The 19,861-nt window shown below is 41.2% G+C and overlaps 1 protein-coding gene across 1 annotated transcript in view; it reads left to right on the forward strand.

Moving 5' to 3' along the window:
* The window catches only part of cux1a (cut-like homeobox 1a), a gene marked incomplete at its 3' end in the record, with an annotated part of 345,673 nt that overhangs the window by 212,144 nt on the left and 113,668 nt on the right, over positions 1-19,861 (forward strand). Inside the window, exons 5-6 of the mRNA XM_080749517.1 lie at positions 8,711-8,848; positions 16,855-16,970. Of these exons, the coding sequence (XP_080605643.1) occupies positions 8,711-8,848; positions 16,855-16,970 (254 nt within the window). The remainder of the gene's footprint in view (positions 1-8,710; positions 8,849-16,854; positions 16,971-19,861) is intronic.

Genomic DNA, 19,861 nt, shown 5'->3' on the forward strand with positions numbered 1-19,861 from the left:
GAATTTTCACTCCACGTGCACAAAACTTTTTTTTACGTGAACTTTGGACCGATATCTAAAGATCTGTCAGATCGGATTTCTTTAAAATTGAAACATGCTTTTTAAAATAAATTCAATGAATATTGCAGTTTTATGCAAATTATTCTTCTGCCTCTAAATCATACATGCAAAGTAACATGTTCATGGCATTTGGCAAAGATGTAGAGTGTTAGTCCAAATATCACTAAAACCAATCTTACCCCAATTGGCCAAAGGGGGGCGCTATATCATTTTGAGCAGTTTGTGAAACGCTTAAACCCGTTAGGATTTATTTTTGCAATTTGCATGAAACATTCTACACACAATCTAAGGACCTTTATCTAATATGCCTATGAAGTGCACACACACAAAAAAAATAATAATAATGAATATAGCTGCAAGCAGCGATAAAGTGGCCAAAGCCAAAAACACCTCAAATCATGAACACAGCCTGCAATGTGCGTGAAATCTTGCAAGCACATTCCCAATAGGTCAAGGAGCAGATACCACCCTTCTTACATTGGCCTGTTATAGCGCCACCAGCGGGTCAACTTTTGCACAACACATTTTTGGAACAAAATGGACCAATCTTTGACGTCAGTAACGTCAAAGAGAGCACTGCCTGCGATCTTGACATTTTGTACTTTTATAGCCATTGTTTTCTGGCTTGAAGCGAGCCCACAATTGTTTCGAAGGAACAATATTTTTCTAGTGACAATATCTAACCGTCATATCAAGTTCTCCTCAAAACTTCGGTTCCTTTCTACTCCTACATACTTAGTGAGAAAATGAAAATAAAAACATCAATGTGTTCAGCTTACAGTGGCGAAGTGTGCTATTATTTTTTACAGCAATCGGCCAAATGGTGGCGCTGTAGGAAGCCTTCGAAAGTGCGATCTTTGAACAGGTATAGCTCATGCTGTGTTATACGTACAGCCATGAAACCTGTATACACTTATGCGTCTCCTCATGCCGAACAACTTTTACCCTCTAACTTTTGACCTCTGACCTTTAGGTCTCCCACAATTTGGAATTATATGAAAAACAGTAAAAATCTATCTCCTCCTGGGATTTTTGCATAACGCGCACAAAACTTTTTTCACATGAACTTTGGACCAATACGGTCAAACTAGTCTCGGCGGATTTCTTTTAAAGTGAAATATAATTTTTTAATAATTCAATCAATATTGCGGTTTTATGCAAATTATTCTTCGGCCTCTAAATCATACATGCAAAGTTACACGTTCATGGCATTTGGCAAAGATGTGGAGGGTTAGTCAAAGTATCACTGAAACGAATTTTATTCCAATCGGCCAAAGGGGGGCGCTATACGAAGCGTTTGAAAATCCAAACTTCAAACGGGCATAAGTCATGACTCGTTTCGTTTGAAGACATGCAACTTGTTACACGCGTGCTTTGACTCAAGCGGAAGACATCTGTGTCGTTGTTAAGTAAGCTCCGCCCTTCGATTTTCCGCCACTTTGAGCAGTTTGTAAAACGCGTAAACCCGCTTTTATTCTGGAATTTTTGCGTCACGTGCACAAAACTTTTTTTACGTGAACTTTGGACCGATATCTAAAGATCTGTCAGATCGGATTTCTTTAACATTGAAACATGCTTTTTTAAATAATTCAAACAATATTGCATTTTTATGCAAATTATTCTTCTGCCTCTAAAACATACAAGCAAAGTCACATTTTCATGACAAAATAGTGTAGAGGGTTAGTTCAAATATCACTGAAACCAATCTTACCCCAAATGGCCAAAGGGGGGCGCTATATAATTTTGAGCAGTTTGTAAAACGCTTAAACCCGTTTTTATTCTAGGATTTTTTTTGCAATTTGCATGAAACATTCTACACGCAATCTAAGGACCTTTATCTAACATGCCTATGAAGTGCACACACAAAAATTATAAAATAATAATAATAAATATAGCTGCAAGCAGCGATAAAGTGTCCAAAGCCAAAAACACCTCAAATCATGAACACAGCCTGGGATGTGCGTGAAATCTTGCAAGCACATTCCCAATAGGTCAAGGAACAGATACCAACCTTCTCACATTGGCCTGTTATAGCGCCACCAGCGGGTCAACTTTTGCACAACACATTTTTGGAACAAAATGGACCAATCTTTGACGTCAGTAACGTCAAAGAGAGCACTGCCTGCGATCTTGACATTTTGTGCTTTTATAGCCATTGTTTTCTGGCTTGAAGCGAGCCCACAATTGTTTCGAAGGAACAATATTTTTCTAGTGACAATATCTAACCGTCATATCAAGTTCTCCTCAAAACTTCGGTTCCTTTCTACTCCTACATACTTAGACAGAAAATGAAAATAAAAACATCAATGTGTTCAGCTTACAGTGGCGAAGTGTGCTATTATTTTTTACAGCAATCGGCCAAATGGTGGCGCTGTAGGAAGCCTTCGAAAGTGCGAACTTTGAACATATAGAGCTCATGCTCTGTTATACGTACAGTCATGAAACCTGTATACACCTATGCGTCTCCTCATGCCGAACAACTTTTACACTCTGACTTTTGACCTCTGACCTTTAGATCCCCCAGAATTTTGAATTATATAAAAAACAGTAAAAATCTATCTCCTCCTGGGATTTTTGCGTTACGCGCACAAAACTTTTTTCACATGAACTTTGGACATATACGGTCAAACTAGTCTCGGCGGATTTCTTTTAAAGTGAAATATAATTTTTTAATGATTCAATCAATATTGCGGTTTTATGCAAATTATTCTTCGGCCTCTAAATCATACATGCAAAGTTACACGTTCATGGCATTTGGCAAAGATGTGGAGGGTTAGTCAAAGTATCACTGAAACCAATTTTATTCCAATCGGCCAAAGGGGGGCGCTATACGAAGCGTTTGAAAATTCAAACTTCAAACGGGCATAAGTCATGACTCGTTTTGTTTGAAGACATGCAACTTGTTACACGCGTGCTTTGACTCGAGCGGAAGACATCTGTGTCGTTGTTAAGTAAGCTCCGCCCTTCGATTTTCCGCCATATTGAGCAGTTTGTAAAACGCGTAAACCCGCTTTTATTCTGGAATTTTCGCTCCACGTGCACAAAACTTTTTTTACGTGAACTTTGGACCGATATCTAAAGATCTGTCAGATCGGATTTCTTTAAAATTGAAACATGCTTTTTTAAATAAATTCAATGAATATTGCAGTTTTATGCAAATTATTCTTCTGCCTCTAAATCATACATGCCAAGTAACATGTTCATGGCATTTGGCAAAGATGTAGAGTGTTAGTCCAAATATCACTAAAACCAATCTTACCCCAATTGGCCAAAGGGGGGCGCTATATCATTTTGAGCAGTTTGTGAAACGCTTAAACCCGTTAGGATTTTTTTTTTTGCAATTTGCATGAAACATTCTACACACAATCTAAGGACCTTTATCTAATATGCCTATGAAGTGCACACACACAAAAGAATTATAATAATGAATATAGCTGCAAGCAGCGATAAAGTGGCCAAAGCCAAAAACACCTCAAATCATGAACACAGCCTGCAATGTGCGTGAAATCTTGCAAGCACATTCCCAATAGGTCAAGGAACAGATACCACCCTTCTTACATTGGCCTGTTATAGCGCCACCAGCGGGTCAACTTTTGCACAACACATTTTTGGAACAAAATGGACCAATCATTGACGTCAGTAATGTCAAAGAGAGCACTGCCTGCGATCTTGACATTTTGTACTTTTATAGCCATTGTTTTCCGGCTTGAAGCGAGCCCACAATTGTTTCGAAGGAACAATATTTTTCTAGTTTATCTATCAGACAGACATATCAAGTTCTCCTCAATACTTTGTCCGCTTTCAACTCCTACATACTTAGTGAGAAAATGAAAATAAAAACATCAATGTGTTCAGCTTACAGTGGCGACGTGTGCTATTACTTTTTACAGCAATCGGCCAAATGGTGGCGCTGTAGGAAGCCTTCGAAAGTGCGAACTTTGAACAGGTATAGCTCATGCTGTGTTATACATACAGCCATGAAACCTGTATACACTTATGCGTCTCCTCATGCCGAACAACTTTTACCCTCTAACTTTTGACCTCTGACCTTTAGGTCTCCCACAATTCGGAATAATATGAAAAACAGTAAAAATCTATCTCCTCCTGGGATTTTTGAGTTAAGCGCACAAAACTTTTTTCACATGAACTTTGGACCAATACGGTCAGATTGATCAACCAGATTTTTTTTAAAGTGAAACATTATTTTTTAATAATTCACTCAATATTGCAGTTTTATGCCAATAATTCTTTTGCCTCTAAATCATACATACAAAGTCACAAGTTCATGGCATTTGGCAAAGATGTAGAAGGTTAGTCAAAATATCACTGAAACCAATCTTATTCCAATTGGCCAAAGGGGGGCGCTATACGAAGCGTTTGAAAATTCAAACTTCAAACGGGCATAAGTCTTGACTCGTTTCGTTTGAAGACATGCAACTTGTGACACGCGTGCTTTGACTCAAGCGGAAGACATCTGTGTCGTTGTTAAGTAAGCTCCGCCCTTAGATTTTCCGCCAATTTGAGCAGTTTGTAAAACGCGTAAACCCGCTTTTATTCTGAAATTTTCGCGTCACGTGCACAAAACTTTTTTTACGTGAACTTTGGACCGATATCTAAAGATCTGTCAGATCGGATTTCTTTAAAATTGAAACATGCTTTTTTAAATAATTCAATGAATATTGCATTTTTATGCAAATTATTCTTCTGCCTCTAAATCATACATACAAAGTAGCATGTTCATGGCATTTGGCAAAGATGTAGAGTGTTATTCCAAATATCACTAAAACCAATCATACCCCAATTGGCCAAAGGGGGGCGCTATATCATTTTGAGCAGTTTGTGAAACGCTTAAAACCGTTTTTATTCTAGGATTTCTTTTTAGCAATTTGCATGAAATATTCTACACACAATCTAAGGACCTTTATCTAATATGCCTATGAAGTGCACACACACAAAAAATATAATAATAATTATAAATATAGCTGCAAGCAGCGATAAAGTGGCCAAGGCTAAAAACACCTCAAATCATGAACACAGCCTGCAATGTGCGTGAAATCTTGCAAGCACATTCCCAATAGGTCAAGGAACAGATACCACCCTTCTCACATTGGCCTGTTATAGCGCCACCAGCGGGTCAACTTTTGCACAACACATTTTTGGAACAAAATGGACCAATCTTTGACGTCAGTAACGTCAAAGAGAGCACTGCCTGCGATCTTGACATTTTGTACTTTTATAGCCATTGTTTTCTGGCTTGAAGCGAGCCCACAATTGTTTCGAAGGAACAATATTTTCTAGTTATTTATCTATCAGTCAGTCAGTCAGTCAGTCAGACAGTAGACGGGAACTTCGGTTCCTTTCTACTCCTACATACTTAGTGAGAAAATGAAAATAAAAACATCAATGTGTTCAGTTTACAGTGGCGAAGTGCGCTATTATTTTTTATAGCAATCGGCCAAATGGTGGCGCTGCATGAAGCCTTCGAAAGTGCGAACTTTGAACAGGTATAGCTCATGCTGTGTTTGAGGTACAGGCATGAAACCTGTATACACGTATGCGTCTCCTCATGCCGAACAACTTTTAGCCTCTGACTTTTGACCTCTGACCTTTAGATCTCCCACAATTCGGAATTATATGAAAAACAGTAAAAATCTATCTCCTCCTGGGTTTTTTTCGATACGCGCACAAAACTTTTTTCACATGAACTTTGGACCAATACGGTCAAACTAATCTCGGCGGATTTCTTTTAAAGTGAAATATAATTTTTTAATAATTCAATAAATATTGCAGTTTTATGCAAATTATTCTTCGGCCTCTAAATCATACATGCAAAGTTACACGTTCATGGCATTTGGCAAAGATGTAGAGGGTTAGTCAAGGTATCACTGAAACCAATTTTATTCCAATCGGCCAAAGGGGGGCGCTATACGAAGCGTCTGAAAATTCAAACTTCAAACGGGCATAAGTCATGACTCGTTTCGTTTGAAGACATGCAACTTGTTACACGCGTGCTTTGACTCAAGCGGAAGACATCTGTGTCGTTGTTAAGTAAGCTCCGCCCTTCGATTTTCCGCCACTTTGAGCAGTTTGTAAAACGCGTAAACCCGCTTTTATTCTGGAATTTTCGCGTCACGTGCACAAAACTTTTTTTACGTGAACTTTGGACCGATATCTAAAGATCTGTCAGATCGGATTTCTTTAACATTGAAACATGCTTTTTTAAATAATTCAAACAATATTGCATTTTTATGCAAATTATTCTTCTGCCTCTAAAACATACAAGCAAAGTCACATTTTCATGACAAAATAGTGTAGAGGGTTAGTTCAAATATCACTGAAACCAATCTTACCCCAAATGGCCAAAGGGGGGCGCTATATAATTTTGAGCAGTTTGTAAAACGCTTAAACCCGTTTTTATTCTAGGATTTTTTTTGCAATTTGCATGAAACATTCTACACACAATCTAAGGACCTTTATCTAACATGCCTATGAAGTGCACACAAAAAAATTATAAAATAATAATAATAAATATAGCTGCAAGCAGCGATAAAGTGTCCAAAGCCAAAAACACCTCAAATCATGAACACAGCCTGGGATGTGCGTGAAATCTTGCAAGCACATTCCCAATAGGTCAAGGAACAGATACCAACCTTCTCACATTGGCCTGTTATAGCGCCACCAGCGGGTCAACTTTTGCACAACACATTTTTGGAACAAAATGGACCAATCTTTGACGTCAGTAACGTCAAAGAGAGCACTGCCTGCGATCTTGACATTTTGTACTTTTATAGCCATTGTTTTCTGGCTTGAAGCGAGCCCACAATTGTTTCGAAGGAACAATATTTTTCTAGTTATAGCATATCGTCGTTGTGGGGTGGAAACCTTGTATGTCCAAAACCGTTCGTTTTGTATTTATCATCTATAAAATGTACTAAACTAGTGAAAACAGCAGATCTACAAGCACGCAATGTCTCGCATCGCGAGGTGTTGTGTGCTTGTAGATCGGCTGTTTTCACTAGTTTTGTGCGACAGTCTTATATGATGAAGCAGGGCCTTGCTTTACCAAAAGACGTACACATTTGAAACTTGGAGATACGAGGTTTGTGCCCGACAGTAATTATGTTGCGAGGAAACCATTGACATAATAGCCATTTTGGTTAGAACTGACTGAAAATAACTTTGTACTTCAAGTTTAAAATGATACTAAATATTTTTTCAAGTGTCCAAATATATTCCAAATATTATCAAATTATCTCGCGGCACCCCTTGACTGCCGTCACGGCACCCTAGGGTGCCCCGTCAGGCCGTCACCCACTTTGAAAACCCCCGCTGTATAGAACCCTAAACAAAATACAGTCGTATAGAACCCTATATCGTATCTTCTGCCCGCTGCAAGGTGGCACAATGACGTATCGCACACATGCAGCGCGAGGTGCATTTCAGTATCATAACCCCGGCATACACCCTTTAGTCTTAGTGCAACTTCAGGGGGGGGCGCCAAATCTTGGTGTGATGGGATTTATTTTTTTATTTTTTACATAAACCATACAATTCCTATTCTTTGGAGAACGGTTCCCAGTTCGATCCCGGGCTCCCCCGGAGTTAGACTAACTAACTAATCTAATGCAGCAAGGACTCCATTGAAACCTCGAATCCATCAAGGGACGTACAGTACAATAAGTCAGATAACTCATGAATAGAATGAACCAATATATATTATTATAGTATGTGAATACAATTGTAGATATAATTGTATCTTGCCGTTCAGGCTCTGCTACATATTTTTCCCCTGCTCAGCACAAGTAGACAACCCTCATTAACCATTAAGAGCAGGGAGATAGATATGTAATAGTGTCGAAGTGTCCTTGAGCAAGACTCTGAACCCCTAGTTGCTCCCGGTGAGCAGGTTGGTGCCTTGCATGGTTTCCTCCGCCATCGGTGTATGAATGTGTGTGTGTGAATGGGTGATTGTAATGCACAATCTATTTAAAGCGCCTTGGATAAAGGTGCTATTTAAATGCAGATTAGGGGTGGGCGATATGGAAAAATACAATATCACGATATTTTTCCAAGCTGTATCACGATACACAATCTTATCACGATTCTTTTTCATGTTGTTTTTTTATGGTTATTTTTCAAGTTACTTAACAGTACTACAAGGTAACAAAAACTAAAAGAAAAAGGAGTAACAGACCATTTAGACCAGTGGTCCTTAAAGTTGGGTCCAGGCACTTTTGGGAGGTCTAAATTGACCCTTTCAAGTATTTCACTGAAAGGGTCACTGACAGTATACAAATGAAACCAAATGGACCCTTACGGGTCCATTTGGTTTCATTTGTATACTGTCAGAGTTAAGGGGAAATCTTGACATTAAAGTTTAAGAACTACTGATTTAGACCAAAATGCAGGTTATAATGAATTCTGCAATGAATCTCTGTATTAACAATTCAACAGGATATTTCATAAGGTTCCCTCATTGTATCACGATATATACGATACGTCTGAAAAGGCATATCGTGGAGACATTGTATCGTCTCAACGATATTTATCACCATATCGCCCACCCCTAAAGCAGATGCACCATTTACCATGTTATAATAGTCATGCTGCTGGGGGTTCAATTGGTTAATGTAGTCTCTTTCCCCCCCAGACCCCATGCCGGTGTTGGAGGCACACCAGCAGCTCCAGCTGACAGTGCAGAAGATGCACGACGTGGAGACGGAGAACCAGAACCTCCGGCAGGCCCTGGAGGCCTGCACGCAGGACAAAGCCCAGCTCCACAGCCACGGTAAGCAGTTGTTGTTGTTCTGCTATATACTGTTTAGCCTCTGTTTAGTATGGTGGCAAAACCAGTGGTGGAAAAAAGTACTGAAATGTTTTACTTAAGTGAAAGTACCAATACTGCAATGTAGAAATGCTCTGTTACAACTTAAAGTCCGGAATTATTGCGACCGTAAGGTCGCAGTTACTGTCAAAACCTCCACCAGCTGTGAGTCCGTCAGTCAGTCAGTCAGTCAGTCTGTCTGTCACACGTCACACGTCACACTTTTACCCTGCTCATATCTCCGCCACCGTTGCCCCGATCCATGCCAAATTTTGCACACACAATCCTTGGCTGTCAAACCACAACCTCCACCCATCATTTCTCACATGGCCCTCTTCTAGCGCCACCATGAGGCTGATACTTGCAAAACACATTTTTGGACACTGCTCCTACAAATGTTGCCCTAAAATCCCACAAATCGGTACACACTTGCGCTACACTCATGTCATCAACATGAATCTCTCCCATTTAGCGCCACCTTCAGGCAGATTTTTTCAAACACATTTTTGGACACTGCTCCTACAGATTTTGCCCTAAAATCACGCAAATTGGTACACAGTATGTCTACACTCATCTCCTACACATTTTGCCCTAAAATCACGCTGCGACCTGACGGTCGCTTATCTCCCTCTTAGGGAGTCTTACTGGTTAATTTACTTGAGTAAAAATACAATAGTATATTGGTATTTACTTTCTACCAAAAGTAGAAAACTGATGCAACAAAAAATCTCGCACAAAGATCGGCTATTCTCATATAGCCGAATTATATACAGACCTTAATTATGTTTATTAATACAAATCTAAATCTAAAAAGTAACTAAACTGAAGTTTTCTAATAATTGTAGTGGAGTAAAAGACAGAAGGACAGCAAATACAATTCCCGGCACCGGCGGGTGCCACGACGCTGCCGCGGCAGGTTCCGGCCCGTTACCTAAGCCTAACCATAACCATAACCCTAACCCTAACCCTAACCCTAACCCTAACCTTAACCTCAGTAAAACTATGCACCGACGGTCCTACCTGCCGGTCCGTGCGGCGGGCCACCGGTCCTACCTGTCGGTCCGTGCGGCGGCCGCCGGTCCTACCGTGCGGCGGCCACCGGTCCTACCTGCCGGTCCGTGCGTTTGAACTGCCGGTCCTGTTCTGTGCCTGTCGCGGCAATTCCGCGGCAGACGCCGGTGCCGGGAAGTGTATTCACTCTTTCTGAAAAGACATTTGGAAATACTGCAATAAAGTAAAAAAAAATATATATATTTATATATACTGTACACATGATGAAGTCAGTTCTTCTGTTACACAATTGAATAACCAAAAGAATGGTATCAAGCATCCAGGGGACATATTGATGGCAATGGAAACTTTCCAGGCTGCATATATAACATTGTTCGCACAATGGTTTATTGTACAACGAAGTACAGATTAGCCTTATAGCGGTGTTATGGAAATATTTTGTTTTGTTTCATTTTTGTTTCCTGTGAAAGTGGATTCTTAACAGCTCCAATAGAGACACTTCATCCTGCACTGTTAGTCTACACCAGTTGCCCATAAAAACATCATATCCCTTTAGAATCTACCAGTTTCCTCTTCACGGGAAGCTATCAGTTATCGCACTGGCACTGGTTATCAGTTAAGCTCTCTGAGCTTATATAAGCACGGAAGAACCTGTTGCAGAGGATTTTGCTGTGCGCCTGCCTGTGGATACGGTTGTAGATCAAAAACCTTTTTGTGTAGAGTCAGTGGGAGAAAAAGCAGAGGGCCAAGTACAGAGCCCTGGGTGACCCTGATGGACAAGGCATACAGGGGTGGGCGATATGGTGACGATACGATTTCTCCACGATATGACGTTTCAGAGATATCGTATATCGTGATACAATGTTCAATTGTTAATACAGAGATTCATTTCAGCATTCAATTTAAACCAGAATTTTGGTGTAAAAATCAGTAGTTCTCAAACTTACAACGTCAAGGTCTCCCCTTAACTCTGACAGTATACAAATGAAACCAAATGGACCCGTACGGGTCCATTTGATGATTCCTTAAGTAAAAGTGCTTAGTTACTTTACACCACTGACAATAACAAAATAAAAAGAAAGGTTTTTTTTGGACATACAAGGTTTCCACCCGACAACACGTCTACACGGGTATCTCTCCTCCTCACCGCATGGGAGGCAGGCGGGGGAGGGGGGAGGGGGGGAGAGGGGGGGGGGGGGGGGGGGGAGGGGGGAGAGAGAGCATGGGGTTCTGGCCTCCTACTCCCCCGGAATCCCCTTCACGCCAAGACCCTAATTGACTCAGTTCAGAGAAGCGGCAATATTTTATTTCACCATTGATTTTCTCTCTCCCTCTCTCTCTCTCCCCTCCGAGTCCTTACCACCAGCTCTCCCTCTCTCTCTCTCTCTCTCTCTCTCCCTCTCTCTCTCTCTCTCTCTATCTCTCTCTCTCTCTCTCTCTCTCTCTTCTCTCTCTCTCTCTCTCTCTCTCTCTCTCTCTCTCTCTCTCTCTCTCTCTCTCTCTCTCTCTCTCCATGCTGCCGGGGGGGCCTCTATCGATTCAGCGCAACCTAAATGTTTGAAGTTCAATTTAACAGTTAAGGGGAGAAAAGGGCTCCCCGGGGACTCGTTGGCATTGATTATGTGTCAGGCTCGGATCGCTACAGTTTAAATCACCATAGAAGAGAGAGAGAGAGAGAGGGGTAGAGGGAGAGATAGGGAGAGAGACAGAGAGAGAGAGGAGAAGAAGAAATGTGCAAGCTTTCGTTCTGTCAGTAATATACTCTGATTTGCTATTAGGGAGTTGGAAGTATCTGATATGGACACGGACACGCACGCACGCACGCACGCACGCACGCACGCACGCACGCACGCACGCACGCACGCACGCACGCACACACACGCACGCACGTTTGTATTGCTATACTTGTGAAGTACATCATCATTGACAGTTCATGCATGAATGCCAATATACTTTTTCTTAAATACAGTTATACTCGTGGGGACATACACACACGCGAGCACATGCACGCATGCACGCACGCTCACGCGCGGCAAGAGACTAGTGACTTTACTTCTCATTACAAGGTGACGGCAGAGAAGTCAAAAACAGAAACACTCCAATGCAGTTTTTTTAACAAGGGGGGGGCTTCTTTCTAAACTGTAGTTGCTTATTTGGGCTTTATTCGTCACACACATTATACACACACACACGCACGCACGCACGCACGCACGCACGCACGCACGCACGCACGCACGCACGCACGCACGCACGCACACACACACACACACACACACACACACACACACACACACACACACACACACACACACAGATGCATATAAAATGCACACAAATAAGGCATAAATGGAGTATTAAGTGTGGAGGGCATTACGCCCACCATAGTTGTGACCCATGTGATGTACTGAAGCTACTGAACATGGAGGAATTAACGCCCACGTCTACATGGCACCGAGCCAGCAAGCTTTGCTTTGTGCCAGCTGGGCAGACTGAGCTACTGCCAAGCAGCAGTGCACTGGTTTTACAGTAGACACTGTCCTGATACAAACCAAAGCAACCATGTTTTAAAGAACAACTCCTCCCTAAATCACTTCGAGGCTCATTTTCCTACTTATATTGATCCAAAAAGACTGTCCATGGGGTCTATTACGCAGAAGTGCAACTGTTGTCCAGTTTCCCCAGCAGAACCGCAGCAGCTGTCATAGCATAGAGTGGAGCCCATAAGCATATCACTTTTACACTATTTGTTGCGGTCAAAAGTGATTTCTTTTTTCATTAATCTGTTACTATTTGTCATTACAAACACATCCATTCCATGGTTGTCCCACACAATCCACCAAAATCTCATAAATCATGTTTTAGGGTCAGCAATCGGTACAACTGCCAAATCAAAGTGACTGTACTGGCCAATCACAGGCTGCTTTTCCGGGACTTAGTAAAACACATAAAAGCATAACATCTGTTTAGCATCTGTTTAGCAGAGTGTGATGGCTTTTGTGGGACAACGATGGCATGGATGTGTTTGTAATGACAACCAGTACCACATTCATGAAAAATAAAAACACCTTTGACCACAACAAATAGTGCAAAAGCGATAGGCTTATAGGCTCCATTCTATGCTATGAGAGCTGCTGTGTTCTGCAGGGGAAACTGGACAACAGGGGCATTTCTGCCTAATAGACCCCATGGACAGTCTTTTTGTATCAATATAAGTAGGAAAATGGTTTAGGGAGGAGTTGTCCTTTAATCAGTGAGATACAGTATATGTGCACATTAACTCATCCACTGCTTATGACTAGTTTGACGAGTTATAGTTATGTGTCCACTCTGCTTATGACGAGTATGACGAGTTTGAAAAAAAAAAGAAAAAAAAAAGGGTTTTTTTTTTTCAATCGCGATTTTGCATGTTCAACCCCCATACAACCCCATCTTTCATACAGGGCAGCCGTCTTTGCTTACATAACATGTAAAACATAATGGCTATTTTCTCAAGAATGCCTGAACGGATTTCCAATCTGATTTTTTTGTTTGAAAGCTGTGAACAGCCTGCACAAACATGGTGCATGATCTGTGCATGGGCGTGCATGATCTGTGCACTATAAATTACATGGAAGTCTATGGAGACTTATGGCGGGAAGATCCCAAAGAAGGCATATTTAAATGGCAGTAAATGGTAAATGGTGCATTTATATAGCGCTTTTATCCAAAGCGCTTTACAGAGATTGTGCATTACATTCACCCATTCACGCACACATTCATACACCGGCGGCGGAGGAAACCATGCAAGGCACCAACCTACTCACCGGGAGCAATTAGGGGTTCAGAGTCTATTTTTCACGCAGTAGATGAGTTAAGCAACTTGGTTGTAACTGTTATTCATTACACTCTCCGTTGGTTGCACCAGTCGTTCTCAGAGTGCGGTCCGTGGCGCGAGGACGTTTTTCCTACCGGAGCTGAGTCGAGGCCCAACGCGGAAGTGCTTCTCTCGCTGTTTTGTTTTCACCAGCATTGGCCTAACCTCGTGTCACCAGGCTTTCTCGGGGGAAAGCCTGGTGTTCATGACTATATCAGTGGTGTACCTGTTTGGTGTGGCCGTTGGAAGTGTTCTCTCCAAAAAAACACTCATCTGATCGACTCCACATTCGACACCACTCGACCCTGGCTCCTCAGCGACACACCTGCCAAACGTGAAGCCAATCGGGATAATGATTCTCCAGAGTTGCGAAGGGAAGGACGGACGGACGGACGGACGGACGGACGGACGGACGGACGGACGGACGGACGGACGGACGGACGGATGGACGGACGGACGGACGGACGGACGGACGTGAATAAACATAGAGGCTCCTGGCAATTTAGAATTTAGATTGGTTCCATTTTCACGTCGAATAACAGCCTCGTAGGTCGCTTTATACCCACATTTTCTCCCGTCGTTTCTGCTCGACCAGGAAGACTGACAAAAGCAATCAGTGTTTTTAGCCGACCACAGAATGTGTGAACTCACAGAGCGACCGCAGTGTTGAGGCTGGAGCAGGCGGGCTCGCTGCCATGTTGTTGTGAAGGAAGTCTGTTCCCCATCGTGGCGGTAATCGTCCATATTGTGGTGAATCTTAAAGGGTAAAAGACACGATGTTCATCATAATCTCATTGTGGGCTCGCTGTTGGGGAAGTTACTTTGAAAGCGTAACTTGTACAGTTACAAGTAACTCACCATGGCAGTGTACTTGATCAAGTTAAAGTTATAGCCCTGGAGAAATGTAACTTTTAAAGTTTCACGTTACATAGAAAAAGTAACTTTAATTACTTTTTTATTCAGCGTTAAATTGAGAATGTGCATTTGGTGTACATGAAACAAAATATAATATCCCCCCAAAAAAGTCACATGCCAGCAGAAATATGCCTCTCAACTGAGTTTTATGTTTAATTTAAAAAAGGTTGACATTTTCTTTAGTAAACATTTGTGTTCCTAATATAAAGTTAAAAAAGGAAGAAAATTATGATCTGTTGAGGACATTTGATCGTCAATCTTAACAAAACAAAAATTATAACTTTGCTTGTAACTTCTTGTAACTTGAGCCAAAAATGACCCAAAAGGTATCTCAGTTACTTGACGAGTTACAGAAATATGAATGTAACTCAGTTACCAGCAAGTTACAGCAAAATGTAACTTAGTTACGTAACTCAGTCACAAATAATTTTAACTTCCCCAACGCTAGTTTGTTATACCAAAACTTTATAGACCAAGTTTATTCTATTCTATAAAAAATAAAAATAAAAAATACCGACAGTACAAAGGCCAATGAGGAGCAGCGTTCTTGGTGACATCACCACCAACAAGTGCGACCTGATATACGTAAATAACCACAACACGTGGGCTCCAGACCAGTATGTTATATCAGTATGTTATACCAAAACTTATAGACCAAGGTTATTCTCCTAAAAAAGAAAACACAGACAGTACAAAAGCAGGGCCCTTAGCCAATGAGGAGCAGCCAAAGGGTAGATCTTTGTGCCCATACATGGTGTTCCATGCGAGCCCACACTGTTTCGTAGGAACAGTATCTCTAGTTAGTATTGTAAGGCTAGTAGGTAGGGTATTCACGAATAGTGATTTTTAGTATTCAAATTATTCGACCTCAAAGTATTCGAATAGTTGAATATTCGACAGGACTGGCCAAACTTGCCAAATTGTCAAATATTAAGTAAGCAAGAGGCGAACATTGTGAAAATAGCCGATCTACATGCTCACAATGAGCATGTAGATCTGCTATTTTCACAATATTTATCTGCGGAACCGAGTCACATTAAATGTAATACCTACAATTCCAATTGCTTTTCAGGGTTCTTATGACTTCATATCTAGCCAAGCTTTATAAACCATGAAGAAATATATATATATTTTTAAAGACAAAACAATGAAAAAATGATAAGTGAATATTCGACTTCAGTGAACAACGTTGAATAGTGACTTTGATATTCGAATATTCCAATATTCTAATATTTGGTGAATTCCCTACTAGTAGTGTCTTTTCCCAAACGCTGTCGAAGCTGTGCTGAAAAAGTTTACCTTTTTATGAAAACCGCACCACCTACAGTATTTTCTGGACTATAAGGCGCACCTGACTATAAGGCGCACTGTCAATGAATGGTCTATTTTCAAACTGTTATGCATCCAACAGATGGAGCTGTGCTAAAGGGAATGTCAATGTCAATGAATGATCCATATATAAGGCGCACTGGACTATAAGGCGCACTGTAGTTTTTTGAGAAAATTAAAGGCTTTTAAGTGCGCCTTATAGTCCGGAAAATACGGTACTTCCTGCTTTTTTAGCCGCCTCCCTCAGTGGCCGTTGTCCTTGTTCACTGTGTTTTATGACCAAACTTGACTTGACTTCACAAAACATGAATCCGTTTGATGTAATGGCGACCACAGACCGCATTGGGTGAGCCAGTCCAAGTACCTTACCTGCCAACTGCATCATGGGAATTGTATAGGAACACAGAGAATGGCCCAAAAAGGACAGAAAGAAGGGCTAGAATTCTCTCCTATTGTTGCTAGTGGTTCTCAAAGTGGATTCCAGGGACCCTGTGGGTTCCTTTAGGGGGTTCTAAATTGGCCCATACAAGTCTGTAACTCTGACAGTGTACAAATGGAACCAAATTAACCCGTTTCAAGGGGAAGACCTTGAAATGTGAAAGTTTGAGAAACACTGCTGTACACTATGACATATTAACAATTAACTGAAATATACATCAACACGTTGCTTCTCTTCAGCGGAAAATCTAATGTGTGTGTGTGTGCATGTGTGTGTGTGTGTGTGTGTGTGTGTGTGTGTGTGTGTGTGTGTGTGTGTGTGTGTGTGTGTGTGTGTGTGTGTGTGTGTGTGTGTGTGTGTGTGTGTGTGTGTGTGTGTGTGTGTGTGTGTGTGCGTGCGTGTGCGTGCGTGCGTGCGTGTCAGAAATGACAATTAAAGCACTTAAGCAGCAGATTGAGGAGTATGAGAAGATGCTGAAGCATCAGGCCAAGGAGCTGGGCCAGGAGGAGACCACACAGGAGGAGACGACACAGGAGGAGGTCAGGGACCAGGAGGAGGAGCAGGAGCAGAAGGAGGAGCAGGAGCAGAAGGAGGAGGAGCATCAGGAGGTGAAGGAGCGCCTCAGCGACGGCCACGAGGAAGAACAGAGGTAAGAACTAAGAAGCCATCTGATGTGTTTTCACACTGAACTAGAGGCGGGACCTTCACGAACGTACCGAGTCTTTTGAACAGATCTTTGAAATGAACGATGGGATCCGGTTCGCAGTATAGGGAGCTTTTCCTTTTTTTTTTTTTATGAGGTGGTGTAAAGTCTTTACTTAAAGGAGTAGTTCACCACTTTTCAACCTGTCTTCATATAATAGGTCCTCACTAATGTTCATGATAAAATATCACATTTTTTTCCTACTCAGTCCAAGTCTCCTAGGAGAGCTGTGGGAAGTTCAGAATCCATCCTCTTGTGACATCATTATTTTCCACAAAAAAAATTATCAATATTTTTGAAAAAGATATTTAGATTTTTATTATCCCATCTCTATACTGAACTGATCGAGCTTCACAGTCAGAGTGGGTGGCTCGTTAATTTGTATTGATAATGAGCACCTTATCGATCCTGCTTATTGAGCCGGGCTTTTATCGAGCCCACTATTGAGCCTTTTCTAATATTTTGTGGAAAGACTTGAGACGACAAATTCTGAACCGTACTGGTACCTTTTTTGTATTGGTCAGTTGTTGTGAAATTTCAGGGAAAATTTTAGGGAAATCACAAAATATCATTAAAACAATCATTCATTTGTGTTAAATGGCTTTATATTATGAATCGTACTGTAATAATTTCTTGATCGCTTCTTGTCTTGATTGTTTAAACATGACATCATGGGCCGCTATATGCTCGATAACAATCTTGATAAGCCCAATGCTTATTGAGCATTGGGGGGGGGGGGGGTTTAAGTGGTTGCATCCTGAGTGGTAATATAGTGTGTAAAATGGATCATCTTAGAGCGCTCCACAATGCATCTCTGTGTATAAGGCCTCACTAGCTTATTGCTGTCAACAATGGAGATCGCTAAGTACTGCTTTAGGGAGAGAGAGAGAGAGAGAGAGAGAGAGAGAGAGAGAGAGAGAGAGAGAGAGAGAGAGAGAGAGAGACTGAGAGAGAGAGAGACGGAGAGGGAGAGGGAGGGCTGGGTGATTATTACCCCCTTAGGATTTAATGATATTGCTTGTCTTATTAAAAAGGCAATACCTACAACTCTTAATATTAAAGGAGCTATAGTCAACTTTTTCTTGAAGAATGGACGCTAAAATAATGTTTCGAAAATATTGTATAAAAAAGATTAAGCTTCATATACGTGTTTCTATTCAAAAATGACCACAAAAAGCGTAATATAATGATACAATAATCATTTTGGCCATTGTCAGGCTGACTTTGTTTACATCCCTTATCAATCCATGTAAAAGAATAGAAGAGGGATATAAACAAAGTCGGCCTGACAACGGCCAAAACGATTATTTTTCTCATTATTTTACGCTTTTTGTGGTCATTTTTGAATAGAAACACATATATGAAGCTTAACACATTTACTGCCATTTAAATCTGCCTTCTTTGGGATCTCCCTGCCATAAGTCTCCATAGACTTCCATGTAATTTATAGTGCACAGATCATGCACGCCCATGCACAGATCATGCACCATGTTTGTGCAAGCTGTTCACAGCTTTCAAACAAAAAAATCAGATTGGAAATCCGTTCAGGCATTCTTGAGAAAATAGCCATTATGTTTTACATGTTATGTAAGCAAAGATGGCTGCCCTGTATGAAAGATGGGGTTGTATGGGGGTGGAACATGCTAAATCGCGATTGAAATCATGTTTACTAGATTTAATGGGGTCCAAAAATAAATTTTCAAAAAAAAAAAAAAAAAAAAGAAATGTAAAAAAAGTAAAAGTCGCTTGGCAGGGAAGTCCATAGTGAGATAATTGATCTGAAAGTCGTTTGGCACTAAGTGAGTTAATCTTTTTTATCAAATATTTTCGAAACATTCTTTTTATTTTAGCGTCGGTTTTTCAAGAAAATGTTGACTGTAGCTCCTTTAAAGATGCCAGTTAGGGTTTTAAACATGGATGGGTTGTGCGTTGGTGTTTTTGTGTGAGTCTTTTTTTTTTTTTAAAACACAAAAGTCGAAGCAAAGCAATATGTCAGTAGTACTCCTCTGAGTCACCGCCTCATGTGCTCAGCATAGCCATCTGAGCAGCCAGAGCCGTTTCTGGGCCCATGGGGGCCCTAAGCATGATTCTGCTATGGGGCAAAAATAATAGGCCTAATATTTTTTAGCATTTTTTAATCCATTTTATAATGGAAATATATATATATATAAAAAATATATAAATGAATAAATAAAAAACGACAACAACAGGCAACGTATTTTTGCTATGTTTGATTTGTTCTTTTCTTATTTAAATAAAAAATGAAAACTTCCCCATAGGGGTGCTGGAACACCTGCAGCACCCCTAGTTCCCACGCTGTGGCAGAGTCCTGCACAGTGGCCACTGTGCCAAAACATCACATTCACTTTCACTTTCAGCGGTGTGGCGATGCGCGGAAGCAAAGAAAGTCACCACAGTTTGATTTGATCATTGCTTAGTCAATTATGAAGGGATTTCTAAAATTAAAACGTCTCCATATTGCTAGGGAAGCCTTTGCGATTCGCTAATCGCGAGATTTCACATCGCAATTTCGGTTTGAAAACGATTAACCATGCAGCACTAGTTCTTTTCTGCTAAGGAGGGGGCGGTGGGGGCCTTTTTGGTCGGCAGGGGCCTTACGCAGTCTGCGTAGTCTGCGTATACGGCCCGCCGGCGCTGTGAGCAGCCATCCGCTGGCTGGAGCCATGAAATCAATTTCCCCTCCCCTGGGGGAAGGGAAAATAACTT

Source organism: Nannobrachium achirus, assembly GCF_963921795.1.
Source record: "Nannobrachium achirus genome assembly, chromosome: 19".
Lineage (NCBI taxonomy): Eukaryota > Metazoa > Chordata > Actinopteri > Myctophiformes > Myctophidae > Nannobrachium > Nannobrachium achirus.